General features: G+C 50.7%; 1 protein-coding gene across 5 annotated transcripts in view; it reads left to right on the top strand.

The window, feature by feature from the left end:
• ABAT (4-aminobutyrate aminotransferase) overlaps nt 1-23,162 on the top strand; it is an 84,170-nt gene that overhangs the window by 31,684 nt on the left and 29,324 nt on the right. For all 5 annotated transcript variants that reach the window (XM_081299597.1, XM_081299598.1, XM_081299600.1 and 2 more), the window contains 4 exons: nt 10,954-11,065; nt 17,109-17,206; nt 18,721-18,750; nt 20,338-20,455. In XM_081299597.1, coding sequence (XP_081155723.1) covers nt 10,996-11,065; nt 17,109-17,206; nt 18,721-18,750; nt 20,338-20,455 — 316 coding nt within the window. In that variant the 5' untranslated portion in view covers nt 10,954-10,995. The remainder of the gene's footprint in view (nt 1-10,953; nt 11,066-17,108; nt 17,207-18,720; nt 18,751-20,337; nt 20,456-23,162) is intronic.

Genomic DNA, 23,162 nt, shown 5'->3' with positions numbered 1-23,162 from the left:
TCCTTCACCAAAATTGCATTTTTCTTTTATTTGTATATTTATTCTGAAGGTTATTTTTGAAAAAAACATTATTTCCATTTGACTTTAGAGGTCATAGGACGTATAGGCCATTATGTAACCAAATGCCTTGTCTTTTTTAAAATAAAATTATTTGTTTTAATTAGGTATATATTACAGAAGAATGCATTTTGATTCATTGTACACAATTGCAGCACAACTTTACATTTCAATGGTTGTACATGATGTAGCGTCACACCATATGTGCAGTCCCACATGTACCTGGAGTAATGATGTCTGTCTCATTGCACCATCTTTCCTGCCCCCATGCACCCTCACTCCCCTCCCTCCCCTTTGCCTAGTCAAAGTTCCTCCATTTTTCCAATGCCTCCCCCTCCCCATTATGGGTCAGCATCCACTTATCAGAGAGAACATTTGGCCTTTGGTTTTGGGGATTGGTTCACTTCACTTAGCATGATATTCTCCAACTCCATCCATTTACCTGCAGTGCCATGATTTTATTCTCTTTTAATGCCGAGTAATACTCTATTGTGTATATATACCACAGTTTCTTTATGCATCCATCTATTGAAGCGCATATAGGTTGGTTTCACATTTTAGCTATTGTGAATTGAGCTGCTATAAACATTAATGTGGCAGCATCACTATAGAATGCTGATTTTAAGTCCTTTGGTATAGACCAAGGAGTAGGATAGCTGGGTCAAACATTCCAAGTTTTCTAAGGAATCTCCATACTGCTTTCCAGGTTGATTGCATCAATTTGCAGTCCCACCGGCAATGTGTGAGTGTGCCTTTTCCCCACATCCTTGCCAACATTTATTGTTGTCTGTATTCTTGATAGCGGCCATTCTGACTAGAGTGAGATGAAATCTTAGAGTAGTTTTGATTTGCATTTCTCTAATTACTAGAGATGTTGAACATTTTTTTGTATATTTTTTGGCCGAATGTACACCTTCTTCTGAGAAGTGTCTGTTCAATTCCTTGGCCCATTTATTGATTGGATTATTTGGGTTTTTGACGTTAAGTTTTTTGAGTTCTTTATATATCCTAGAGATTAGTGCTCTGATGTGTGAGGGGTAAAAATTTGCTCCCATTCTGTATGCTCTCTCATCACCTAACTGATTATTTCTTTTTCTGATAAGAAGCTTTTCAGTTTGAATCCATCCCATTTATTGATTCTTGATTTTATTTCTTGCACTATAGGCATTTGGTTAAGGAAGTCAGGGCCTAATCCAACATGAAGATTTGGGCCTACTTTTTTTTCTATTAGGTGTAGGGTCTCTGGTCTAGCTTCAGTGCTAAAGAACAAATTAAGTACAAATAGTAATAACTAAATTAATATGATAAGAGATAGATAAGAGACAATGTCAAAAATGTAAAATAGAATAGCAAAAATTCAAAATGTGGAGAGGAATAGAGTGCAAGTAGGGTTTTTGTTGTTTCTTTTCCTTTCTTTACAACAGTTACTATCACTTCAAAATAGCTTGTCAGAAGATTTTTTTGTAAGCCTCCTTGAAACCACAAAGCAAAAATCTCTAATAGACAAACCAAAAATAATAACCCCAAAATCAAAACCCACTACTAGAGAAACAGAACTTAGCCACAAAGGAAGATTGTAAGAGAGGGAGAAATAAAGAAAGTAATAACCACAAGACTAGAAAACAAATCACAAATTATCTGTAGTAAGATCTTACCTATCAATAATTACCTTGATGTAAATGGATTAGATTCTCTAATTAAAAGATGGAGCAATTGAATAGATTTTTTTCCGAAGGCCCAACTGTATGCTGCTCACAGGAAACTCACTTCACCTCTAAGGACATTCATAGACTGAAAATGAAGCCATGGAAAAAGATAATCCATGCAAATGGGATCCAAAAGAAAGTAGAGGTAGAGGGATGTGTACTAGGTAAATAGACTTTAAGCCAAAAGCAGTAAAAAAAGACGAGGAAGGGGGAATTCAATATCTCTTCATAATCAAAGCTCTGAGAAAATCAGGTATAGGAGTAAGATACCTCCATATAATAAAGTTCTTTAAAAGTGAAAGAAGGGGCTCTAAGTAACCATCTCTCCGCTGACATCATAGTGCGTGGGGAAGCTGAGAGCTCTCTCTGTAAGTTCTGGATCAAGACCAGGGTGAGCATGTTCACCATCTTTACCTAACCTACTTCTGGAAGTTCTGGCCAAACAATCAGGCAAAAGAAAGAAAAGGCATATCCAAATTAGAAAAGAGCAAGTCAGATTGTCACTGTTTGTAGGTGACATGGTCTTATAGATAGTGAACTCCAAAGACTATCAAAAACTAGAACTAAAAAACAAATTCAGCGAAGCTACAGGATACAACCCAACAGAAGTTAAAAGCTTTTCTATACTCCAATAGCAGATTACCCACAGAACAAGTCAAGGCAGCAATTTCATTTATAATAACTACCAAAAAATAAAATAAAGTACCTAGGAATAAATTTAACCAAAGAGCTGAAATGTCTCTACAATTAAAACCATAAAACATTGATGAAAGAAATCAGAGAAGACACATGAAAAACAGAAAGACACCCCATGTTTGGAAAAGTAAATGTTGTTAAAGTGTTCATAATCCCCAAAGTGATCTGCGAATTCAGTGAAATGCATCGTATCTAAATTCCAATGACAGTTTTCACATAAGTAGATAAAGCAATCCTAAAATTCACATGGAAACACACACACACACACAAATAGACAAAACGATCTTGAACTAAAGAACAAAGCAGGAGGCATCATATTACCTGACCTCAAAATGTGCAACAGGGCTGGGGTGAGGCTCCGTGGTAGAGCTCCTACGTACAAGTCTGAAGCCCAGCTAGAGGGGTGTGTGTGTGTGTGTGTGTGTGTGTGTGTCTATGAAGCGTTACCATACCTCTGGAATGAAAACAGCACAGTGCTGACATAGAAACAGACAAACACATCAATGGAACAAAATGCTGAGCTTAGAAGCGAACCCCTGACCTACAGCCAGCTGATCTTCAGCAGAGACCTGAGAACACTCCTGGGGGAAACTGGATATCCACGTGCGGAAGAATGAAGCTATTCCCCCCACACACACACACCATATTAAACACACACCCACCCACTCAAAAGGGATTGAAAACTTCAATGCACAACCTGAAACTATAGGAAACTCCTAGAAGAAAACGTAGGGAAACGCTCGGGACCTTGGAACAGGCAGGACATTTCTTTATAAGACTCCCCAGAGGATCGGAAACAAAAGCAAAAATAGGCAAATGGATGACACCAAGCTAAAAAGCTTCCGCAGAGCAAGGGAAGTCACGGGTGGAGTGAAGTGACAGCCTACAGAGCACGTGAGAACATTCGCAGACATGCACCTGACAAGGGGCTTATGCCCACCATGTATAAGGAACTCGAATAACTCAATAATAGAAAAGTAAAATTCAACTAAAAAATGGAAAACAGACCTCAATAGACACTTCTTAAAAGATGGCCTTCAAGTGGCCAATGGTATCTGAGAAAATGCCCAATATCAGTGACCCCGGGGCAGTGTCAGAGAGAACCACGTGAGTCTCACCTCCCTGCCATGAGAATGACCAAAAAGACCAGGGTAACAAGGGTCCCAAGGGTCTGCAGTAAGGGAGCCCTCACTCGGGGTTGACAGGGGTGTGAGTTGGCACAGCAGGTATGGAAAAGAGCCTGGAGGCTCCCCAGAAAGTTAATAGAGAACGACCCCAGCGTTGGCCATCTCACCACTGGGGTTTATAGCCAAAGAAAGGAAATCAGTGTGTCACAGAGACTTCTGTGCTCTATTTAAAATAGCCAAGTCCTAGAAAGAACCCGAGTTTCCATCAGCTCATGAAGGGATAAAGAAGATGTAGCACATATGCACGTGGAATACCATTTAGCCATGAAGAGGAATGAAATGCTGTCCTTCGTAATGAAATAGATAGAACTGGATGAACCTGGCACAGAAAGACAAGTGCTTTGTGATCTCACTCTATGTGGCATCCACAAAACTGGATCTCATAAAAGTTGAGAATAGGTCAGGCGTGGTGGCGCACATCTAGAATCCCAGAGACTCAGGAGGCTGAGGCAGGAAGATGACAAGTTTGAGGTCAGCCTCAGCAACTTCGGGAGACTCCAAGCAATTTAGTAAGACACTGTCTCAAAATTTAAAAAAGGACTGAGGATGTAGCTCAGTAGTAAAGTGTCCCTGGGTTCAATCCCTGGTACCAAAGGCTATTCCTTGTAGTTCCGGAGCCTGGGACTTCCATGTTGAGGCACAGCGGATTCTGCGTCTGATGAGGGCCGCCTTCCTGCTCGCACTTGTCCTCGCTGGGTGGCAGGGGCAGGGAGCTCTCTGGAGCCCCTTCTGCGAGGGTTCTGCTCCTGTCCATCCCAGCCCCGCCCTCCTGACCCCAGCACCTCCCCAGGGCCCTTCCTGGGATTAGGCTGCAACCTGTGGATTTTGAGGGACACATCAGGCTGTTGTGAGGACCTCACATTCCATTGGGAGGGATGGAGTTTGGGCCTCTGCTTCCTGGAAGGGGCAGAGGACCAAGAATTGGGGTGTAAGGAAATGCCAGATGCAGGCTAAGGTCGGGGTTTCTCAGAGGCAGCGGGTGTGTGGCCAGAGAGCTGGTCTTCAGGAAGCCGTTTCGAGTGGTACCGCTGAAGTGCCTTTTTCTGGCCTGAGTCGCCTGGTGTTGTTTTGAGTGGGGGCTGGAGCTGCCAGCCTGGTCTGGGTCAAGATGGTGGCCTTCAGACCCAAGCAGCCTTGACACTACCTTAGCTCCGCCCTCTCCAGCTGTGTGTTCACGTGCAAACAGCAGAACCCCTCTGAGCCTATTTCCTTACCTGAAAGATAGGAGGAGACGAGAGGGTGTGTGAGAAGCCTCCACGTGGCAGGCCTTGGTGAAATCCAAGCGGATTCCTGCAGACGTGCACGTGAAGCAATACCCTGCAAATTACAGAGGGAGGATCCCGTCACCAGCACCGACAGAGCGTATCCAGCTCGCACACCGTGCAGTCCTTGAAGAGGAGGGTCTCGTTGGCGACAGTCACGGGATTTGCGGGATTTGCGCACTTGGCAGTTCCTAGAGCATGTGCAGGTGGCCTCCTTTCTCTGGAAGGGAGCTGTGGCTGCTCCCGCCACACCGACTCTGTTTGCGGGTGGCTGGTCCTTCCCATGGAGCACGTGGCCCCAGAGAGCGCGGCCTTGTGCCGGCTCACCCCGGGTTACCAGGGCTTGGTGTGGGTACTCGGTGAACATTTAGGGAACCCAACAGATTCGAGAAGCAGGACCTTCTGGGGCTTGGGCCGGGGCGGCTCTCGCAGCACCTGGGGGGCACCTCGCCGGCCCAGGTTCTGTGCTGCTCTCCTGCTTCCAGACGGGACCTGAAATCCAGCCCCCACCTGGCCACGCACCTCCTTCCCGTGGGTTTAGGCTCCATGTCCCTCCCATGCCGAGGACTTCCACTTGCCACTGCGCCTGGTCTTTCTGCTCACAGATGGGTTTCTACCTGCCCCAGGCAACCTCTCCTGAGTGTCTGATGTGAGCTCACCACGTCCTGCCCACGGAGCCTGGGCCAGGAGGACCCAGAGACGGCCGCAGGAGGGTGGGAGGCCGGGGCCCACCAGCTTCACTATGGACCTGGGCCTTCGGGCTTGTCGCAGGGCCACTGCAGGTGCCCTTCCTGACAGGCCATGGAGGAAACGCCTCTCCCCAGGCCAGAGAGCTCCTGGAAGCAGAAATCCCACGGGGCACTTTTCCTGCGGCTCCGGGTTCATTCTGGATCTTCCCAAACTGAGTGCTTCCTGAGCTTGTGGGCAGCTTCCTTCCTCCCATCCTGCAGAGGAGGAAACGGAAGCCCCAGGGGGAGAACAAGGCCCCAGAGTCACCAGGATAATATCTATTCCGGCTCCTGTTCCTCTCAGCCGCCCCTTCAGCCTGTTTCCAGGAACGGTCCCCCTCTCTCCTGCCCCCAGGGGCTGAAGACTGTCTCTCGCCCCAAGAGGCAGGAGCAGGGAACCATGCGGACAGGGAGGGTGGGCTGGCACCCAGGCTGCACAGAAACCAGGACGGGCTGCTGGACAGGGGCTGAAGACTGTCTCTCGCCCCAAGAGGCAGGAGCAGGGAACCATGCGGACAGGGAGGGTGGGCTGGCACCCAGGCTGCACAGAAACCAGGACGGGCTGCTGGACGGGTGGGGAGGGGTGGGGAGGGAAGCCGGCAGCGATTAGCTCCGTCCCAAGGCCATCCATCAGAGCCCATGAATGGGGCCCTGTTAGCCTTCCGCAAAGGCCCAGGGCTCGGCTTTATTGGTTGTCATGGCAACCCCTGGCCTGGACAACAGAGCCACCCTTGGCCAAATGTGTCTTTGTGTCCCCTTGAGTCTGCAGGAAAGCTGACTGTTGGGGCTGCCGGGAAAGGAATGTCCTGAGAGCCTGCCAGTGCTGTGTCTCAAGCTGAGGTAGGGCCGTGAGAGGGAGCACGTGGAGGCCCCAGAGAGGCCCAGGGGCTCACTTCTAGCCAACGATGCATGCAGAACTTCCCTCTCACAGGCCTGGGAAGCCGCACAGGAACAGGACACCCTGGGCACAGCACATCTGTCAGGCGTCCAGCACTGCTTCGGGGCTGGGACACAGCACCGACTAAGCCCCAGGTCTCGTCCACCCTCTGCTAGCTCAGGAAGTGGGCTCATTGTAATTATTCCCATTTTACAGACGAGGAGACTGAGGCACAGAGGTGACTTCACATGCCTGACGTCACACAGCTGGTAAATGCGGAGCCGGCAGAGGCTGCTCTGGGGTGTGTTTCTTTTGAAGGATGCAAACATTTGAAAGATGACAGGTGGAAGCGAAGGAAGAGAGGCCGCTTCATGTCCAGTGCCCCTCACGGTGGGTCCCCCAGGGGCCATCCCGGCTTCCTGAGTTGTTTGACTTTTCAAGGCCAGAACCCCACCACTTCCAGGGCCTTGGGGTCACACAGGCCTGTGGGGATGTGAGGGCCCATGGGTCCACGGTGCTTCTCCCCTGCAGAACCTCCCAGGGCAGGGCTCATGCCTGCGAGACTCAAGCTGGGGTGCTGTGGGAGTCCCTGCCTAGCTCCACGTGACGGTCAGGGGTGGTCAAGGCTGTGAAGCTCTGGCCTGTGAGCTCTCATACCTCAACAAGCCCAGTAAACTTCTGAGCCTGTCACTCAAGGCAAACCCTGCAAATGCCTGAAATTACTGCGAGGAGCGGCCCCTGTGGTAGGTGAGAGTGAACGGCAGCAGGCATCCCAGGCAAAATGGGTGGACCTCTCCCCTTTCACCCGCCTGCCTCTCATCTTATTGATTTAGACATTGAACTCCGCCTCCTCACCGATCCCACCCCACCCCAGCTCCCTGTGCACTAGGCAGATAAGAGGAAGCAGGGAGAACTCATTAGCATTTTAATTAAAGGAAGGGGATGGGGAGGAGTGGGTGGGGCTGAGGAGTCCACTATCTGCCCAGAGCAGGGTTTTCCACTTGTCTTGCTGGAGACACACAGAACAAACAGAACTTACTGCAGATCCAGTGCACGGCCAAAACCAAAATCACCCTCGCTTGCCCTGGACCCTGGCCATTCCATTGTTTACTGTATGGATTGACTCTTTCAGATCTGATCACTTAGAGGAAAAAGCCCCCACTGGGTGCCAGGCTGTCTGTGACACCTCACACCTGCTGGTGGCAGAGGCTTGCCTCGCATGCTCAGGGCCTGGGTTTGATCCCCAGCACCCTTTGAGGAGAGGCCAGGGGGGGCCGGAACCTCTGGGAGTCCGTGCTGTCCCTTTAAGTCAATTTTCTGTTCTTTCCCGTCATCTTTGTGGCAGCAGATCAAAGTGGGGGGGGCGGGATCAGAAAAGAACCCCAATTAAAACTGTTTAGAAAACAAGTTGATTTTAAGAAAAACTCTCAGGGATCACAAGTTGCGAGAACAGGCCTGGGGACCGGGGAGATGGGGGGTTTCACAGATGGGGACGGTGGGCAGCCAGCCTGCTTTCCTTTGAGATCTGGGGGTCTCTCCGTCACCTCGTAGTCACAGCTTCGTGGTGTGCCAGGGTCCTGAAAGCAACCCCCTAAGACTGGGCTCTCCCTGGTCCCCCTCCCCATTTTCCAGACGTGCAGATCCCAGGTCATGGGATGGCAGAGGGCCTGGTGGGAGGGACGGGGAGACACTAAGGCCACTCTGGAGAGGAGCAGGGTTGGGAGCAGTGTCCTGAGAGTCCTCCACATGCTTCCAGATGGTTCTCCGGGTCAGAGTGTGGCCCCACACACGTTCACACCTGAGGAAACCGAGACCAGAAGAGGTAGGGTCTTCGGTCTCTGGGACAGACAAGGGCTGCGACCTCTGTGATGAGAGAGTGTCCTTACTCCAGGCCACTCACGGCTGGCTCTCCTCTCCCACAAAAGCCGAGGGCCAACTCCACACGTCTTTTCATTTTTTGTTGAGATAAATATAACAAGTTTAACTATTAAACCACTTTAAATGGATAATTTGGTGACACAATGTCATCCAGCCATCATCTCTGTCTAGTTCTGGAATGTTCCATCACCCCAGTCGGTTCCCCACGGATCCAGCAGTCCTGCCCTATCTGCCCTCCCCAGCCTCTGGCGGCCTGTAAACTGTTCTGGGAGTTGCGTGTAAATGGTATCAGGCCACGTGTGCCCTGAACATCTGGATTCTCTCACTGGGTGTGACTCATCACCATCATCAGGCTTCTTCCCTCCCACCAGCTCCCACCATTCCAGCCCACGCCCTCCAGCAACCCACCTCCTGAGCTCACGTGACCCCCACATCTCGTGGACATGCCAAGTGCATATCCCCTGCCCCACCCGGCAGCCTGGCTGAGCACAGACCCTCTGGATAAGACGAGAACATCTGGGACCCTCCTCCCCTGGAGAGGGCCTCCCTGGGGCCCACTGACAGGTGGGACTGGCTCTGTTCCTGGGGATTGGATGGATTCCAGCCAGTCCTGTCCCCAGCTTCCCTCTGCCCCCATGACTTCACATCCTCCCGCCTCTCTGCGCCGAACCCTCACACCTCTGAGAGTTTGCTCCTAACCACCCTGGAATGTCCATGGAACAGCTCAGGGACACCTCCCTGGCATCCTACCCCTGGCCAGAGGGATTCTCTCCACCTTGCCTCAGCACCCTGTTCACAGGGCCCAGAGTGGGGATTCCTCTCTGTCTCTCACGTTGACAGAGAGCTGCAAAATTCTTATGTTTGTGTCTTGCCAGGTTATTTTAAGAATTTAAGGACAGGCTGGAGAAAGCAGCCTAGTACATTAAATTCTCCCACTTCCCCCGCCCCCAGTGTAGTCCCCTGCCACTAAATGATGAGCTTCAGAAGGAGAGCAGTGTGTTTTCCAACCTCCATTCTCCGCACCTAAATGACAGGGCCTTGCCTCTAACAGGGGCCTAATTAACTGATGAGTGAATTAATGGGTGACAGAATGAGTGGACAACAGCCTCCTTTCTTATGATTTGAAATACTTTGTGTTAAGAATTAATGTCTGATGGAGATCACCTTTTGTTATAAGGTCAGTTTCAACCTCAGGCCACCAAAATGTCACATGTCACCAAGATAAGTTTTCCAGTATGACATTCTGCAGTTGCAAGTGTGCTGTGCGTATGTGGCTCTCACTTGTGCAGAATATTCAAATGTTAACGCTCAGATTCTCCCCAGATTCTCGAGTTTTTAAAGATGTACTTCATAGAAAGGGAACTGTGGGGAGCCTCAGTCATGGCGTTTGAGACAAAGGGCTGGAGGTGAGAGACGGCAAGTGCGCCCTCTGTGTACACTGCTAAATTGCCAGGCTGGCGTTGAGCTGCGTATAGCAGAAGAGATCTTTAAGAATCCATTAAATCGTCAAGAGGGGAGTGTGATTCCTCGGTCAGCTCATGGCCACACTTTCCTAGCCTACCTTTTCCCTGCCAAAATTTTCTCTGGTGAAAAGAAAGAAAATGTACTCGCTGCACGACAGCAGTTTTACTCCTGCAGCCCCGTAGCTGCTGCAGCTAGAGTAACTTAACTGATACAGGAGCGAAATCAAGGGCTTTGGGGTCGGCCCACTCCATCAGCCCTCTGATGGTTCCTTTTCTGCCCTGAGATGCCTCTGTGCTGGAGGGCGGGGCAGATGAAGGTGGGCAGTGCCCTGCAGAGCGCCTCACCCAAAGGCCTCAGGCTGGGTCCACTTTCACCCTGGAGGAAGGAGCCAGCGTCTCCAGGGCACAGCGCAGCTGGTTCTGGGGCCGGACCTCCGCCTGCAGAGGGGACACTGTTGCTGAGGACTATCTTGAGCTCCCTGCTGGCTTTACTGGCCTGCAGTGGAAGAGACACTGTCACTTGCATCCAAGGTCAACTTGACCTTGGCCTTGAGATACCTGGGATGGGGTGACCATCCCAATCTGCCCAGGACAGTCCTGGTATCCAAATGGAAAGCTTCACATCCTGAACCTCTTGGTTCCAAGCAGACTGGGACAGTTAGTCACGCTGGGGCTGTTCAGCCTCCAAAATGGGCCACCAGATGCTCACTGGGTGCCCAGTATCACCTGGGAACAGGGCAGTGGGAACTCTCCGCTCCTCACACTGTGATGCCTGGATGTCTGCTCTGAGTCTGTCCATCTTGCAGAGCACAGGCCCGTCCTCACCCACAGGGGGTCTCAAGCCTTGCTTTCTTTTCCCATCCAGAAAATGGGCAGTCACCCCTACATGTGGGTACAGAGTGTAGCACAGCTCAAATGAAGACGCGCTGAGTTAAAGTGTCTAGGCAGCACAGCACTGGCTTGGATTAAGGTGAATATTTAATAGCAAAGGGTTGGTGGTCAGAACCTTCTCCACAGCTGGGGAGAGGTGGAGGTGAGACCCACAGCCTGCAGCATGAATTCTTTGTGGGCCTCAATCTGGGTTTGTGGTCTCTTTCAGGGCAGCAGCCAGTGAGGGGTCCCTGTTCTGGAAGGAGGGGTCATGGCCTTCATGCTGTTCACCCGGCGGCTGGTCTGCAGCTCCCAGCACAAGCACCACTTGCTAGTGCCAGGTAAGCCCGGGTGGGGGGCAGGTTGGCAAGACCTGGTCCTGGGGCAGGGAGACACTGTGGGTAAAGGACCAGGGTTTGAACTTTGCTCTCCTCCCCGTTGAGTGCTATGCAGTGTGACAGGCTCTAGTGAAGCTGGGTGGCAGTGGCAGCCATCGATGGCCTGTGGCTGTAGCATCCCTGTCACATGGCCCTTGATTTCAGCCCGGTGCAGGTTCTCCAGGTCGCGTGTGCTCTGTGCCGTGCGCATCCTGGGTGAGCACCCAGACAGCCACCCCCTTGCTCACCTTCAGTACAGGAGTCCGTGGATCACAGGAGAGTCGACACTTGGTTATAAACAGGCTTCACGTGGGGGGCCCTGGCACCCCTGCAGGCTGATGGCAGTGTTCTGAGCGTGTTTAACGCCAGCCGGGCCAGGCCATGATGGGCAGTGGTTAGTACATTCATCAGCTTTGCATCACTGCAATGAGTCACCTGAGACAGCTTTGGTTGGAATGTCTGCTAGTCAGGTCTTGGAAAGCATCAACGTTACTGGTTAGAATTCATGTTAATTTCCATTTGGGTCTGCCCCACTTCGGTTTTCCTGCCCCTGAGAGGTTGAAGTCAGTGGATCTTGGATGCTTAGGGTGTGGGGGCTGAGGGAGGTCTGAAGCAGGAGTCTGCACCTGCCCCACGGGACAGGTGTGCACAACCTGGCTTGCATTGGCTCTGGCTGCTGGGCCTGCCCTCTCCTGCCTGGACCTCTGCTCCTAGGCTCCAGGAAAAGGGCTTGACTTCACTGGTACATGAGCACTAACCAGACTCCAGGCTTCTGCTCAGATTTCACCAGTGTTACTTTAATGCCTTTCTCTGTCCCGGGGTCAACCTAGTTTCCCACATTGCCTTAGTTGTCAGGTATCGGGATCAGCTTTTTGTCACTATGATGAAAAATCTGATGGGGGCTACTTATGAAGTGCAGAGGTTTCTTTAGCTCACAGTTTTGGAGATTGAATGTCCAAATGGCATGGTGCAGACTCTAGTCTAGCAAAGGCCCTGTAGGGGATGGCGAATGGAGGACGGTGGGTGACAGAGGCAGAGTGCACCTTAGGATAATGGTCACATCACAAGCCAGCCAGCAGAAAGAGCTGGACGGGGCCAGCTTGCTCCTTTTCAGACAGCCCTCAAGAGAGCTGCCTCAACTCCTCCTGGGAAGCACCCCAGAGACCTAGAACCTCTCCTGGCCCCAACTCTTAGAGGTTCACTGCCTCCCAATAGCATCCCTGGGGACGGAGCTCCTGGTACCTGTGTTCACACCCAGCCCCAGGTCTGGCCTCGCTGGTCTGCGATGTTCCTGTCTTTCCTGATTCTCCTCGAGCCTGATGGTTTTGAGGAGTCGTTAGCAGGCTCTGAGGCAGTTTTTGTCTTATGTACTTACAAAAGAAACATATTAATGTTGACCCATAAGTATGTTAAAATAATCCCAACCCAAGAACAGGCGGGCCAGGCACAGTGTGTCCCAGTGGGAGAGCCGCGGCAGGGCGTCCATTCGCCTACCCAACACTGCTGGGCATAGACCGCAGGCCTCGTGTCGTGCCAGCTGCAGAGGGCACCCCCTCTGGGGCTCCTCTGGGGCTCCAGCCTAGGACAAAACGTGGCACCATCTCTCAAGGTCATTCTCAAGGACATCTGAGCCCTCCCAAAGGGGCACGTGGAAAGGGTCCTAGGATAAGACTCACAGGAGCCCCAGTTCCAGGCGGGCCTGACCTGGAGTCCAGCCCCAGCCTGTTTTCTCCTGGCACAGAGATGCTGCCTGTCTCACAGGTGCCTGGCCTCGCAGGAAACGGCTCCCGTGAAAGCACTTCCTGTGTGTCTGCGTGGGGTGGGGGGTGCCCAACACCCACTTTGCAGCACAGAGACGAGGCCCCAAGCACGGAGAAGAAATGGCCAAGTCCCCGCTCTACCTGTGGGTGTCCTGGGGGAGTCACATCTTTCTGAGCGCGGAGCCAGATTCAGAAAGCCACACAACGAGACACTGGCCTTTCCTTTTGGCCTTCAACTTGGCCTACCTAGTGGGCAGCGCAGAGTTGTTCTCTGTAAACAGTCCTGGGAAAGAGCCGACCGCGTGCCTCAGGCACCTCGGGCGGGCGACAGGGGGACGGGGGCTCTGAGGGAAACCCCACAGGACTCCTGCTGAGTTTTCACCCTCCAGCGCCCATCGCAGCCCCCACGGCAGAAGGACCTGAACGCAGACACTTGGTGACTTGCCCTGGGATAGCAAGTGGCTGAGCCAGGCTTTGGGGGAGCCAGTCGGGTGCCAGGCCCTGTGTGCACGTGACGATGGCCGCAGGTTTAGCAGCCTGAGGTGACCCGTGCTCACAGTCAGGGGCTGGATTCAGTCCCTGGAGGCTGCCGGCAGGAGGCCACCCTCCGCCCTTGATGCTCAGACGTCTAGCGCGTGGCGCCGGGTGGGACCCACAGGCTGTCTGGCCTCACGGTGTGGGAGGCTTCTCTATGGCCTCTCTACCCATGGGGCACCATGAAGCCAGGAACATGATGATGGTTAGTGGCTGGAGGGACTGTCCCCAGTACCATCATTTTGTGGAAAAAAAAATTTTTAAATTGTGACCTTATATTGATAAATAGTGTACAGAGACGGGGAGACTAGGCCTCAGGGGTCATGTCTGGGTAGAAAATTCACAGTATCGTATCCTCAACGAGCTCATGCGAGCATATAAGGGGCATAGAAGATGCTTTTAAAAAGAAAAGCAGAGCCAACAGCTCCAGCTGGACTTGACCTTGGGTTCGGCCAGACTCACCTGTAGGATCTTTGCCTTTAGGTAAAGTGACATTCTCTCAGTTATAAAATTGAGAGGACATTGAAAATGCTCAGTGCTGCTTTGTGGGTGGGAGTCAAGAATCGACTCTTTGGGTTGGTGTGGCCACGGAGGGCCATGACCTTCACTGTCTGACCCAGAGGGCTGACCTGTGTCTGTCTCCTGTCTCAACAGTACCCCTCTGCCTTCCCGCTGTGCTCTTACTCATGAATGAAGCCAGATCATTCCATGTCACTGCAAATTTGCTTCTTGTCGCTTCTCTGTGCTTCTGAAATAATTTCCCCCTAGGAGAAGTAGGTTGTTTGGTGTAGATGTTTCACTTCAAAGGTCAAAGAAAGGAAAGAGGCAAAAAAATATCCATTACCTTCACAGTATCCAAGAAAGAGGGCAGCAGACTCATCTCCAGCTCAGCCACTTGCTAGCTAAATTTTAGCAAATTAGTCAGCTTCTGTGAGCCTTGGTGTCTCCTTCTAGGACATGAGAACAGGGCGGAGTGGGATAGTCCACATCACCCACTTAGGATGATTCCTGGGACACTCACCCCACGGGACAATACACACAGGACATCTGCTTGTGTGACTTGATAGAGGGGGTTCAAGGGAAGGTTCCATGAGGCTCCAAACTTTATTCTGTTCTCTTATGGGGTGTGGCATTTTTGTCATTATTATAGAACATTCATTATAGTGTCATTTGGTCATTTTCCATATCAAAAGCCAAAATGAAACACAGAAGGAAGGGCAGAAATACCGGGGTTGGCAATTTGGGGGTCCCCACCTGGCTCTGCTACTCACTAGCTGGGTGACTTTGAGAAGTCATTTAATCGCTCTGCTCCTCATCCCAAGGGAGTTGTGGATTCTCCCACCCAGGAGATAGCCTGGGTGGGGCCTGCCTAGCACATAGTAGGGCTGACTCTGTCCATTTCCCCCCTTCTCCGATTGCACAGTTGCCAACAAATTATCAGGCTCTGACTTTCAGGGTCTCTGCAGGGCAGTCCCCTGCCCTCCTCCTTCCTCTGCGCACAAAGACTCGGCCCGCGGCAGAAGCTGACGCCATAATTCATAATGTGCTGCACCCACCGGGCCCCAGCATCCCGCAGCCCAGAGCCCCGTTGGCTGGTCCTGGCCGCTCTGCCCAGCTCCCCTGCTTCCTGCTTGTCTGCCTCGGGTCCCCCTGTCTGCAGCTCCACACCCCGGCCCTTCTTCCAGGACCCACCCAGGGCAGCTCTGGTGCACCCTGCCTCACCCTCTGGCCCCCATTCCCACCCCGGGCCCCAAGAAGCCTGAGCTACAACCTGACACCAAGACAATTTCTGGGGAACATAAAGGACTCTGTGCCCTCGTGGGGTCAGTAGTTCATTGTGAAGGCTTCACCTGTCCCCTTCGTTAGAAAGGAAACAGCTCAACGCTGGTGAAGGACTGTCTTCACCAAAATACCCCTCTCTGCTTTACGGGGTCACATTGGTATCAAAGCTGTGTGGCAACCCCGAGTTCCACCAGGGAGGAGACACAGTTAATGTAAAAAGATCATCCGTGCACCCCACGACCTTTAACCCTCTTCTAGCAGAATAGACTCTTCAGGAATTTCGTTTTTTAAGATCAAACAGAAGAAAATAAAGGCTGTTTTCTTCATGCTTAAATCAGTGCAGTGCTGTTTTTTTAACTAGACTTTATGTTCAAAAGGCTGCATTATATTGTGGAATTAATTCAGAAACTTTGATATCCAAAGCAATCATAGAAAATGAAGAATGAATTTAAATGTTTCCTAAAAATCGCGGCGCTGTGTGGTTTGACACGCTATCTGTGTGAGTGTGTGTGTGCGTGCATGAAATCCTGGCGGGGTTTTTCCCCCCTTTTCAGTGCTGGAGACCAAACCCAGGCAAGCTCTGCTCCACTGAGCTCCATCCAAGCCCCTGACATTTTCCTATAACCTCTCTGAACCTTGGTCTCCTCTTCTGGGTAGCGGAGACGAAGAGATAGAGCTATTACATGTATGTGCACGCTCATGGGAGAAATGTCATCACCCGGGTGATTTGTCGAAAGTGTCTGCTGATCCCCTCATCTGGTATGATTATGGTGACAAAGGCCACCCCAGGAAGAGGAACTAGGCTTTCTCAACTAGCAAGAACATACCAGGAAGGCAGGTGAAGAGAGAGATGGAATCCGAGGGCCACTCCAAGTCCTTCCACCCTTATCCTTTCACTCAGGGATGAGCAGGGCGGGCTTGAGGCCACCCCCTGTGTTTCAGCCACACACTGAGCCAAAGCACCTCAGTGACTCACCCAGGAACGTAACACCCTCTGAGAGTTTACAGTACGTGAAAAATGTGAAATGGTTCCAGACAAATGACTTGTGACAAAGACTTTTTTTAAAACAGAAAACATCTGTTACCTGGGGGCCACCTTGATTTAGAAACTTAATTATTCTCTCCTGGTGGATTTCTTTCTTTTTTTCTTTTCTTCTTTTTTGAGATGGGGGTCTCACTAGTTGCCCAGGCTGGTCTTGAACTCCCGGGCTCAAGTGGCCCTCCTGCCTCAGCCTCCTGACTAGCTGGGACTCCAGGTGCAGCCACTACACCCAGGTTCCCTTCTGGGTCGTTTTGATCGTCACAGCTGGGGACACAGCTGAAGACAGAGACACCTGCATGCAGTGATCAGTGGCCAAGGGTGCCCCTGAGCACCCTATAGTGCCAAATGGGATAGCAAAGAGTTACCCAACCCAAGTAGAGCCGAGGCGGATTAAATGGTGACTAAACTTTTACAAAATCTAGGTAATTTTTATAATTGATCTTTCATGTGCTAATACTATTGGGCATCTTCCTGAGTCCATTTGTATTCAAAATTTCTACCTCAAACAATAGGGGCATAAATATTGCATTGTTGGCTATGTTGATTGTACTTAGCTGCCCTCCAGCCGTGCACACTTAAGTTGTTGCTCCTTCATTGTGGCCGTAGACAATACTCTATGTATACTTTTAGAGGATGTCTCCTTAAGGGACAGGACTCTGGTGTCCACTCACCCTCACTGCACTAGGGCAGGAGCTGCCTGTTTGCCTGTAATTTCAATGCCACTGACTTTTCCCATTTGTGACATCTGGGTGCTCTTGCAGTGCCCAGCTCTGTCCTGACTGAGCGTTGTGGGGCAGCTGGCCAGGTTGAGGCTGAGGTCTGGTTGGGACCTTGGGCATCTGCTGGGGCAGACCCTCATCACCAGGGGTCTCTTCTTTGTTTGCTGCAGGATCCAGATACATCAGTCAAGCTGCAGCCAAAGTGGACGTTGACTTTGATTATGACGGGCCCCTGATGAAGACAGAGGTCCCAGGCCCCAGGTCTCGGGTGAGTCCAGCACATCTGAGTGGTTTGTGGGGGTAGAGGGAAGGGACCCAGGAGGCAAGAACACAGAGGAGCTCAGGGCCTTCGCTGGCTACCTTCTGACAGCTCCTATTAAAATAAACTAGGCCACTCCACACAGGAGGTAAGGAAGGCTCCAAGAGACGGTCCTTATCTGCTGCCACAATAATGCCGCACGCAGACCTGCAGGAGCCCAGGAGCACACAGCAGGCAGACGGCTTCTGTGTTTGGGGCTGTGCGGGGGCTGGGCAGTCGGCTCTGCTGACTCCCCTCCAGGCCGGGGACAGCTGGTGGTGGGCTGATGCAGGGTAGTCTCACCTGGGGTCACTGCAGTGGCATGGCTGTACGGCATGTGTCCCACCCTCCAGCAGACTGGACTGGGCTTGGTCCCCCGTGCTCAGTCTGCTGAGGCCTGGGCTCCACTCAGGCTCACGAGTCCTTCCACCTGATGTCCTCACCAGCCTGTGACTCTGTGCTCTGGGTCTAGAGTCCAAGGCTGGACAGGACATCAACAACAGTGGAAGAATGTGGCAATATATAGACATGGGGCCTAGATGGTCAGAGCCTTGAACTTGAACTTGAACTTCAACTGGAAGGATAAGGAAGGAGGCACAGAACAATGGCATAACCCTTTGTGGTGCAAATTTACCTTTTCTTTGTAGATTTTGCAGATTTTCTCCAGTCATTTTTCTTGGAGTGTCTATGCACCTATTGTCATTGTAACTCCTTTATGGATTCAGAAATCTCTGTATGAGTATAAATGATTAGTTATTTGGGAGAGAGTCTTGCTAACAAAAGGAGAGACTTCATCATACATATTTCTATCGGGAGATGGATCCTAACTTCATAATAGCAAAGCACTAGAGTGATTTCTCATATTCTTGTCAGTAATATTATTTTATATTTTTGCATGGAAATATATAATTTTAAAACATTAATTGCTGAAGTTTGTTTTATGTTGAATTACTTTTGGAACTGAGATGTTTGTCATATCAAAGCAACAATTTCTAATTCCCAGTTTCTACGTAGAGTTTTTAGAATGTTTGGATTATAATTACAAATGGTTATTTGATAGGCAAAATAATATTTTAGTTGATTTTATTTTCTATTCCTAATGAAGTGTGAAAGGCGGCGGCGGCGGCGGCGGCTTCTTCTTCTTCTTCTTCTTCTTCTTCTTCTTCTTCTTCTTCTTCTTTTCATAAAAAAGGAATCCATGTTTTGGTGGACACTAGATAAATACTTTCCTTCAGCTTAAATTTTTTTGTTAAATATTTAGTTTTATATTCCAGGTATCTAAATCTCACCTGTTGTAATTTAACTGGGTAATGGAATGGTTTCCTGCCAACTATTTATATTAAGTAATTTAAAATTATTTATAATATTGATGACTAACTAATAAACTACCATGGTACTGGCAAGAGAGGGGAAAGCAGGACAGATTTCCAAGCTGTTCTGGCAAGAGTGTGTTTGCCTGACACCCTCGTCCTTCTCCCCTGCAGAAGTTGATGGAGCAGCTGAACGTCATTCAGGTGAGTGGGGCCAGGTAACGCGGCTTGCTTCTTCTCCACCTCCTCTCAGCCAAGGGGCGTAGCTTACTCTGTGCTGAACTCGACTCTGTTCTAAACCTGTTTTCTAATTGCCTTTGTGATTTCCTCTTTGACCCATTGATTATTTACATCCTGCTTAATTTCTACATTTTTGTGAACTTCCCAATTTTTTGTTATTCATTCCATTCCTTTGTGGTTGGGAAACATTCTGTGCAAGATCAACCCTTTTAAATGTGTTGAACGTCTTGGATGAGCTGCCATGGTGTGCCCTGGAGAAGTCTCCCTGCATGTGGTCTTCCCTGGAGAAGTCTCCCTGCATGTGGTGTGCCCTGGAGAAGTGTCCCTGCATGTGATGTGCCCTGGAGAAGTGTCCCTGCATGTGGTCTGCCCTGGAGAAGTGTCCCTGCATGTGGTCTGCCCTGGAGAAGTGTCCCTGCATGTGGTCTGCCCTGGAGAAGTCTCCCTGCCAGCCTGAGGGGGAGGTGCCATCTGCTGGGCTGCCGGGTGCAGTGTCCTGCTGATGTTTGTTGGACAGCTGCTTTTTTTAGAGTGTTGCTCAAGTCTCCTATTTCCTTGCTCATTTTCTGCCTAGCTGTCCTAGCCTTATTGGATGCTAGGTATTGAAGTCCACAACTATTTAAAGGGGAACTGTTTCCCTTCAATTCTGTCCATTTTTTCTTCATGTGTTTGGGGGCGCTGTTGTTTGGTGCAAATATGTTTATAATTGTTGTATCTTCTTAATGGATTATTCCTTTATCATTATAAAATGTCTTTCTGTAGTAACTTTTTTCTTGTTGTTTTCTAGTCTGTTTTGTCTGGTTCCAACATAAGCCCATCAGGCTTTCTTATGGTTACGGTGTGCATCATATATCTTTTCCATCCTTTCTCTTTCAACCTATTTGTAGTCTGGAATCTAAAGTATGTCCCCTCTAAATAGCATGCTGTTGCTTCTTTTCACCCAGTCTGGCGATCTCTGACCTCTGGTTGGACTGTTTTTAATCTATTCACAGTTAATCTATTCACAGTTTAATCTATTCACACATAATTGCATTTACGTTTCCCATTTCACTTTTTGTTCTCCATGTGTCTGGTGTATTTTGTTGTTGTTGTTGTTCCTCCATCTTTATTTTACTGGTTTTTGTTGGGTTGGTTTTGCTTTAGAGCGGGAATATGCATCAAATGAATATTTTCCTCCATTACCTTTTTATTTCTTTAATGTTCACTATTTATTTCTAGTTTTCTTAGTGGCTGCTGTAAGGTTTACTACATATATCCTAACTTCTTGGAATTCTGTGTTAGATTTATATTTCAGCCTTTTTCATTGTGATATCTGAAACATATATAGAAAAATCCACAAAATACAAAAGTCACAACTTTAAAAAACTATTAAAGCAAGCCACCCATGTAGTTACTCCCAGAGTAAGAAATGCAGCCTTAGAAGCACCCAGAAGCACCTTGCATGTCCTCAGGATGGCAGAACATAGTTGACTTTACCGATTCGGGCTTGTTCCTGAAGACTAAGCCCTCGGGGGCCGCCGTGAGCCTGAGTTAGTTTCTTCTTTCCCCCAGAATGCAGAGGCTGTGCATTTTTTCTGCAACTACGAAGAGAGCCGAGGTAACTACCTGGTGGATGTGGACGGCAACCGCATGTTGGATCTTTATTCCCAGATCTCCTCTGTCCCCATAGGTAAGAGCTGGAGAATCGGTCCTCTGATGTCCTTCCTCTCTCCCTTCCTTCCTCCCTCCTTTGCCTTCAGCCCTCCGCTTTAGATGCTCCTCCCAGCAGGCCCATCCCTCAAAGCCAGGAGGGAGTAGTGTGCGGAGGGCATGTTACAGGCACGTCGTTCCTCATCCACCCCTCCCCACACCCCCAAAGGTATGGATCAACATCCCCACTTTGCAGATAGGAAAAGAAAGCTTGGAGGTGGCACTTGGAAAGGAACCCCAGCTAGGTGGTGAACCAAGTCTGTGTTTGCGGCCGGTGTGCACAGACCCATGTCTTGGTCTGGGGTGGTTCCTGGAGGAATAGCCAGACGCAGGAGTGGTGTTCCGGTCATCTGCTAAGGGACAGCCTTCAGGGGAAAGGAGAGGAAGGGGACAGTGTAGGGCAGGGGGAAGCTAAAAATGAGGGCTCTCTCCTATAGCCTGACTCCAGGGGACTCTGAGCAATTGAACCCCAGACAGGAGCCAGAGGGCTGCCTTTCTGCACCCTGTGCCAATCGGTTGCCCATCAGCTGCCCGGGGGAGGATGAGGGCAATCTCCTTGCAAAGTGGCTGCCATGGAGCCAGGGCAGTCTTCCAGGGGAGGGGGCAGCTGGAGCCATCGTCAGCCAGCACACACAGCAGCTGGGAGGGGAGGATCTCGGTGGGATGCCCACAGCACCTGCCTCCAGACTCCCCTCCCAGCCTGCACAGCACGGCCGTGGGGAGACAGGGCTAATTTGCCAACGCAGTGGCGGCTATCTGCAGCCTGGATGGGTAATGTTCCTTTGGTTGATGGATCCCGGCGGTGCTCAGTGGCCCATGGACTGTGTCTGATGAAGCCTGTCCCTTTGCAGAGGAAGCTGGCTTGTCTGCAGCAGGAGGGGTGGGGAGGTACTGCGCTCCTCGGCCCTTTCCCCCTCCTCCCCTGAGACCCAGCCTTGGGTGTCCACCTCCTTCTCGTCCCCAGCCTGTTTCCTCAAACCTGTCTATTTCCCATGAAGATGTGATCAGACAGTAGACAGGTGACTCATTATTTGGGAACATCTGTCATACAAGGTGCCTCAGCCTTTGAAGACATTTTAGATTCCAAGACCCACCAAACCGCATCTCCTGTTTGTGTGGGGTGCAAGAGACAGGCTCTGGACTCATCCTGGGTTCGAATCCTGACGCATTTATTAACCGTGACCCTGGGGCCCATCCCCAGCGCTCCCTCAGGTTGAAACCCCAGCCATCAGTATGTGCAGGGCGTAGGATCAGGTCTGCAGCTTTCCTGGAAAGACTAGGGCCCTGTGTGGTCCCCCTCTAACCATCTTCCCTCCCGTGCCTGTGGTCTTTGAGATGATTTTTCCCAAGCTAATACTAATTGAGAGTTCACTGTCTGCCGGGTGGGTGTATCGCTAAGGCACCCCATGCTGTCTCATTAAATGACTACAGCGTCCTATAACAGGGTTTCTGAACATCATTTCTACCTTACATCATTGCCAGGTTTCAGGGGGACACAGGGTCTGTCCAGCACCTTACAGAGAGTCCAGGGCTGAGGCGGGACAGGACCTGACAACTCCACCTCCTAGCCAGCTGGGAGCCACCTCCCAGCCACCCTGTGGCTAGAGGCCCAGGGTGGGACACCCCTAACCAGGGCCAGCTCTGCTGCTCTTCCTCCTGCAGGAGTCAATCAGACAAGCAGCTTCTGGGCTTGATGAGGTTTACCTGGAGTGAGCTTATCCACTGAGGCAGAAAGCCCTCAACACCCCACGGCGGGGAGAGGAGTCGGAGCTTAACGACCTCTGGCCAAAACATTTGGAAAAACCCAGAGAGCGTTCTGTCCTTGAGTGCACGCACTGTCCAGCCTGGGACCCCGAGAGCCTCTGTGCGGGGAAGGAAGGAGGCTGGAGGGTGTTGACTGTCCCCTTGTCCCTGCTTCACTTGGCAGCCCATCTCCGCGGCCAGCAGAGGGAGACCACGATGCTCTTCAAGTCTCTCTGCCCTTCTGCATTCTGTCAAGGAGAAGGTGTCCCCAGGGTGATGCCGGGTCTTCAACACCTGCCAATCTCTGTTAGGGAGGACAACAGGCCCTAGACCCAGAGCCCGGCTGGGACAGATTGTTCCCACTGCATTCCGCCTGCAGCTGGGTGACGGGAGGCCTCCTTTCAAAGCAAATGCATCTCAGCTAAAAAGTGAATTGATTTCAAGAAAATAGGTACAAGGCCTGTGTGCTGGCCCACTGGGGCTGCCGTGATAAAATGCCATAGACCCGTGGCAGGACAAGGCCAAAAGTCATCTCTGAGGGTTTGGAAGGTGGACGTCTGGGATAGAGGGACTCAAGAGTTGGTGCACAACAAGGGCCACTTCCTCATGCCTGGACGGCACCTCTCATTGGGTCCACACTGTGGGAGGCCACAGACGAGGTCCCTTGAGCCTCCTTCACCAGGCCACTGCTCCCCTCGCAAGGCTCTCCCACCCCCAGGCCCCTCCCAGAGGCCCCCACCCCTGACACCACCTTGGGTTAGGATTTCAGCCGAGGAATTGGGGGCAGTGGGGGCAGACTTTCAGACCCTAGCAGGATGTGGAATAAAAATCGTGATCCTTTCAGACAGGGATTATTTCTCCAAAGTCTACTCCTCCTCTAAGAGGCACTGGGTAGTTGAGAGCTCTGGCCTGTGTCCCTGAACCTCTCTGTGATTCATGCATTC

This window comes from Spermophilus citellus, assembly GCF_964194105.1.
Source record: "Spermophilus citellus genome assembly, chromosome: 6".
NCBI lineage: Eukaryota > Metazoa > Chordata > Mammalia > Rodentia > Sciuridae > Spermophilus > Spermophilus citellus.
The sequence above is the reverse complement of the archived record's forward strand: the minus strand, read 5'-3'. Positions and strand labels throughout refer to the sequence as shown.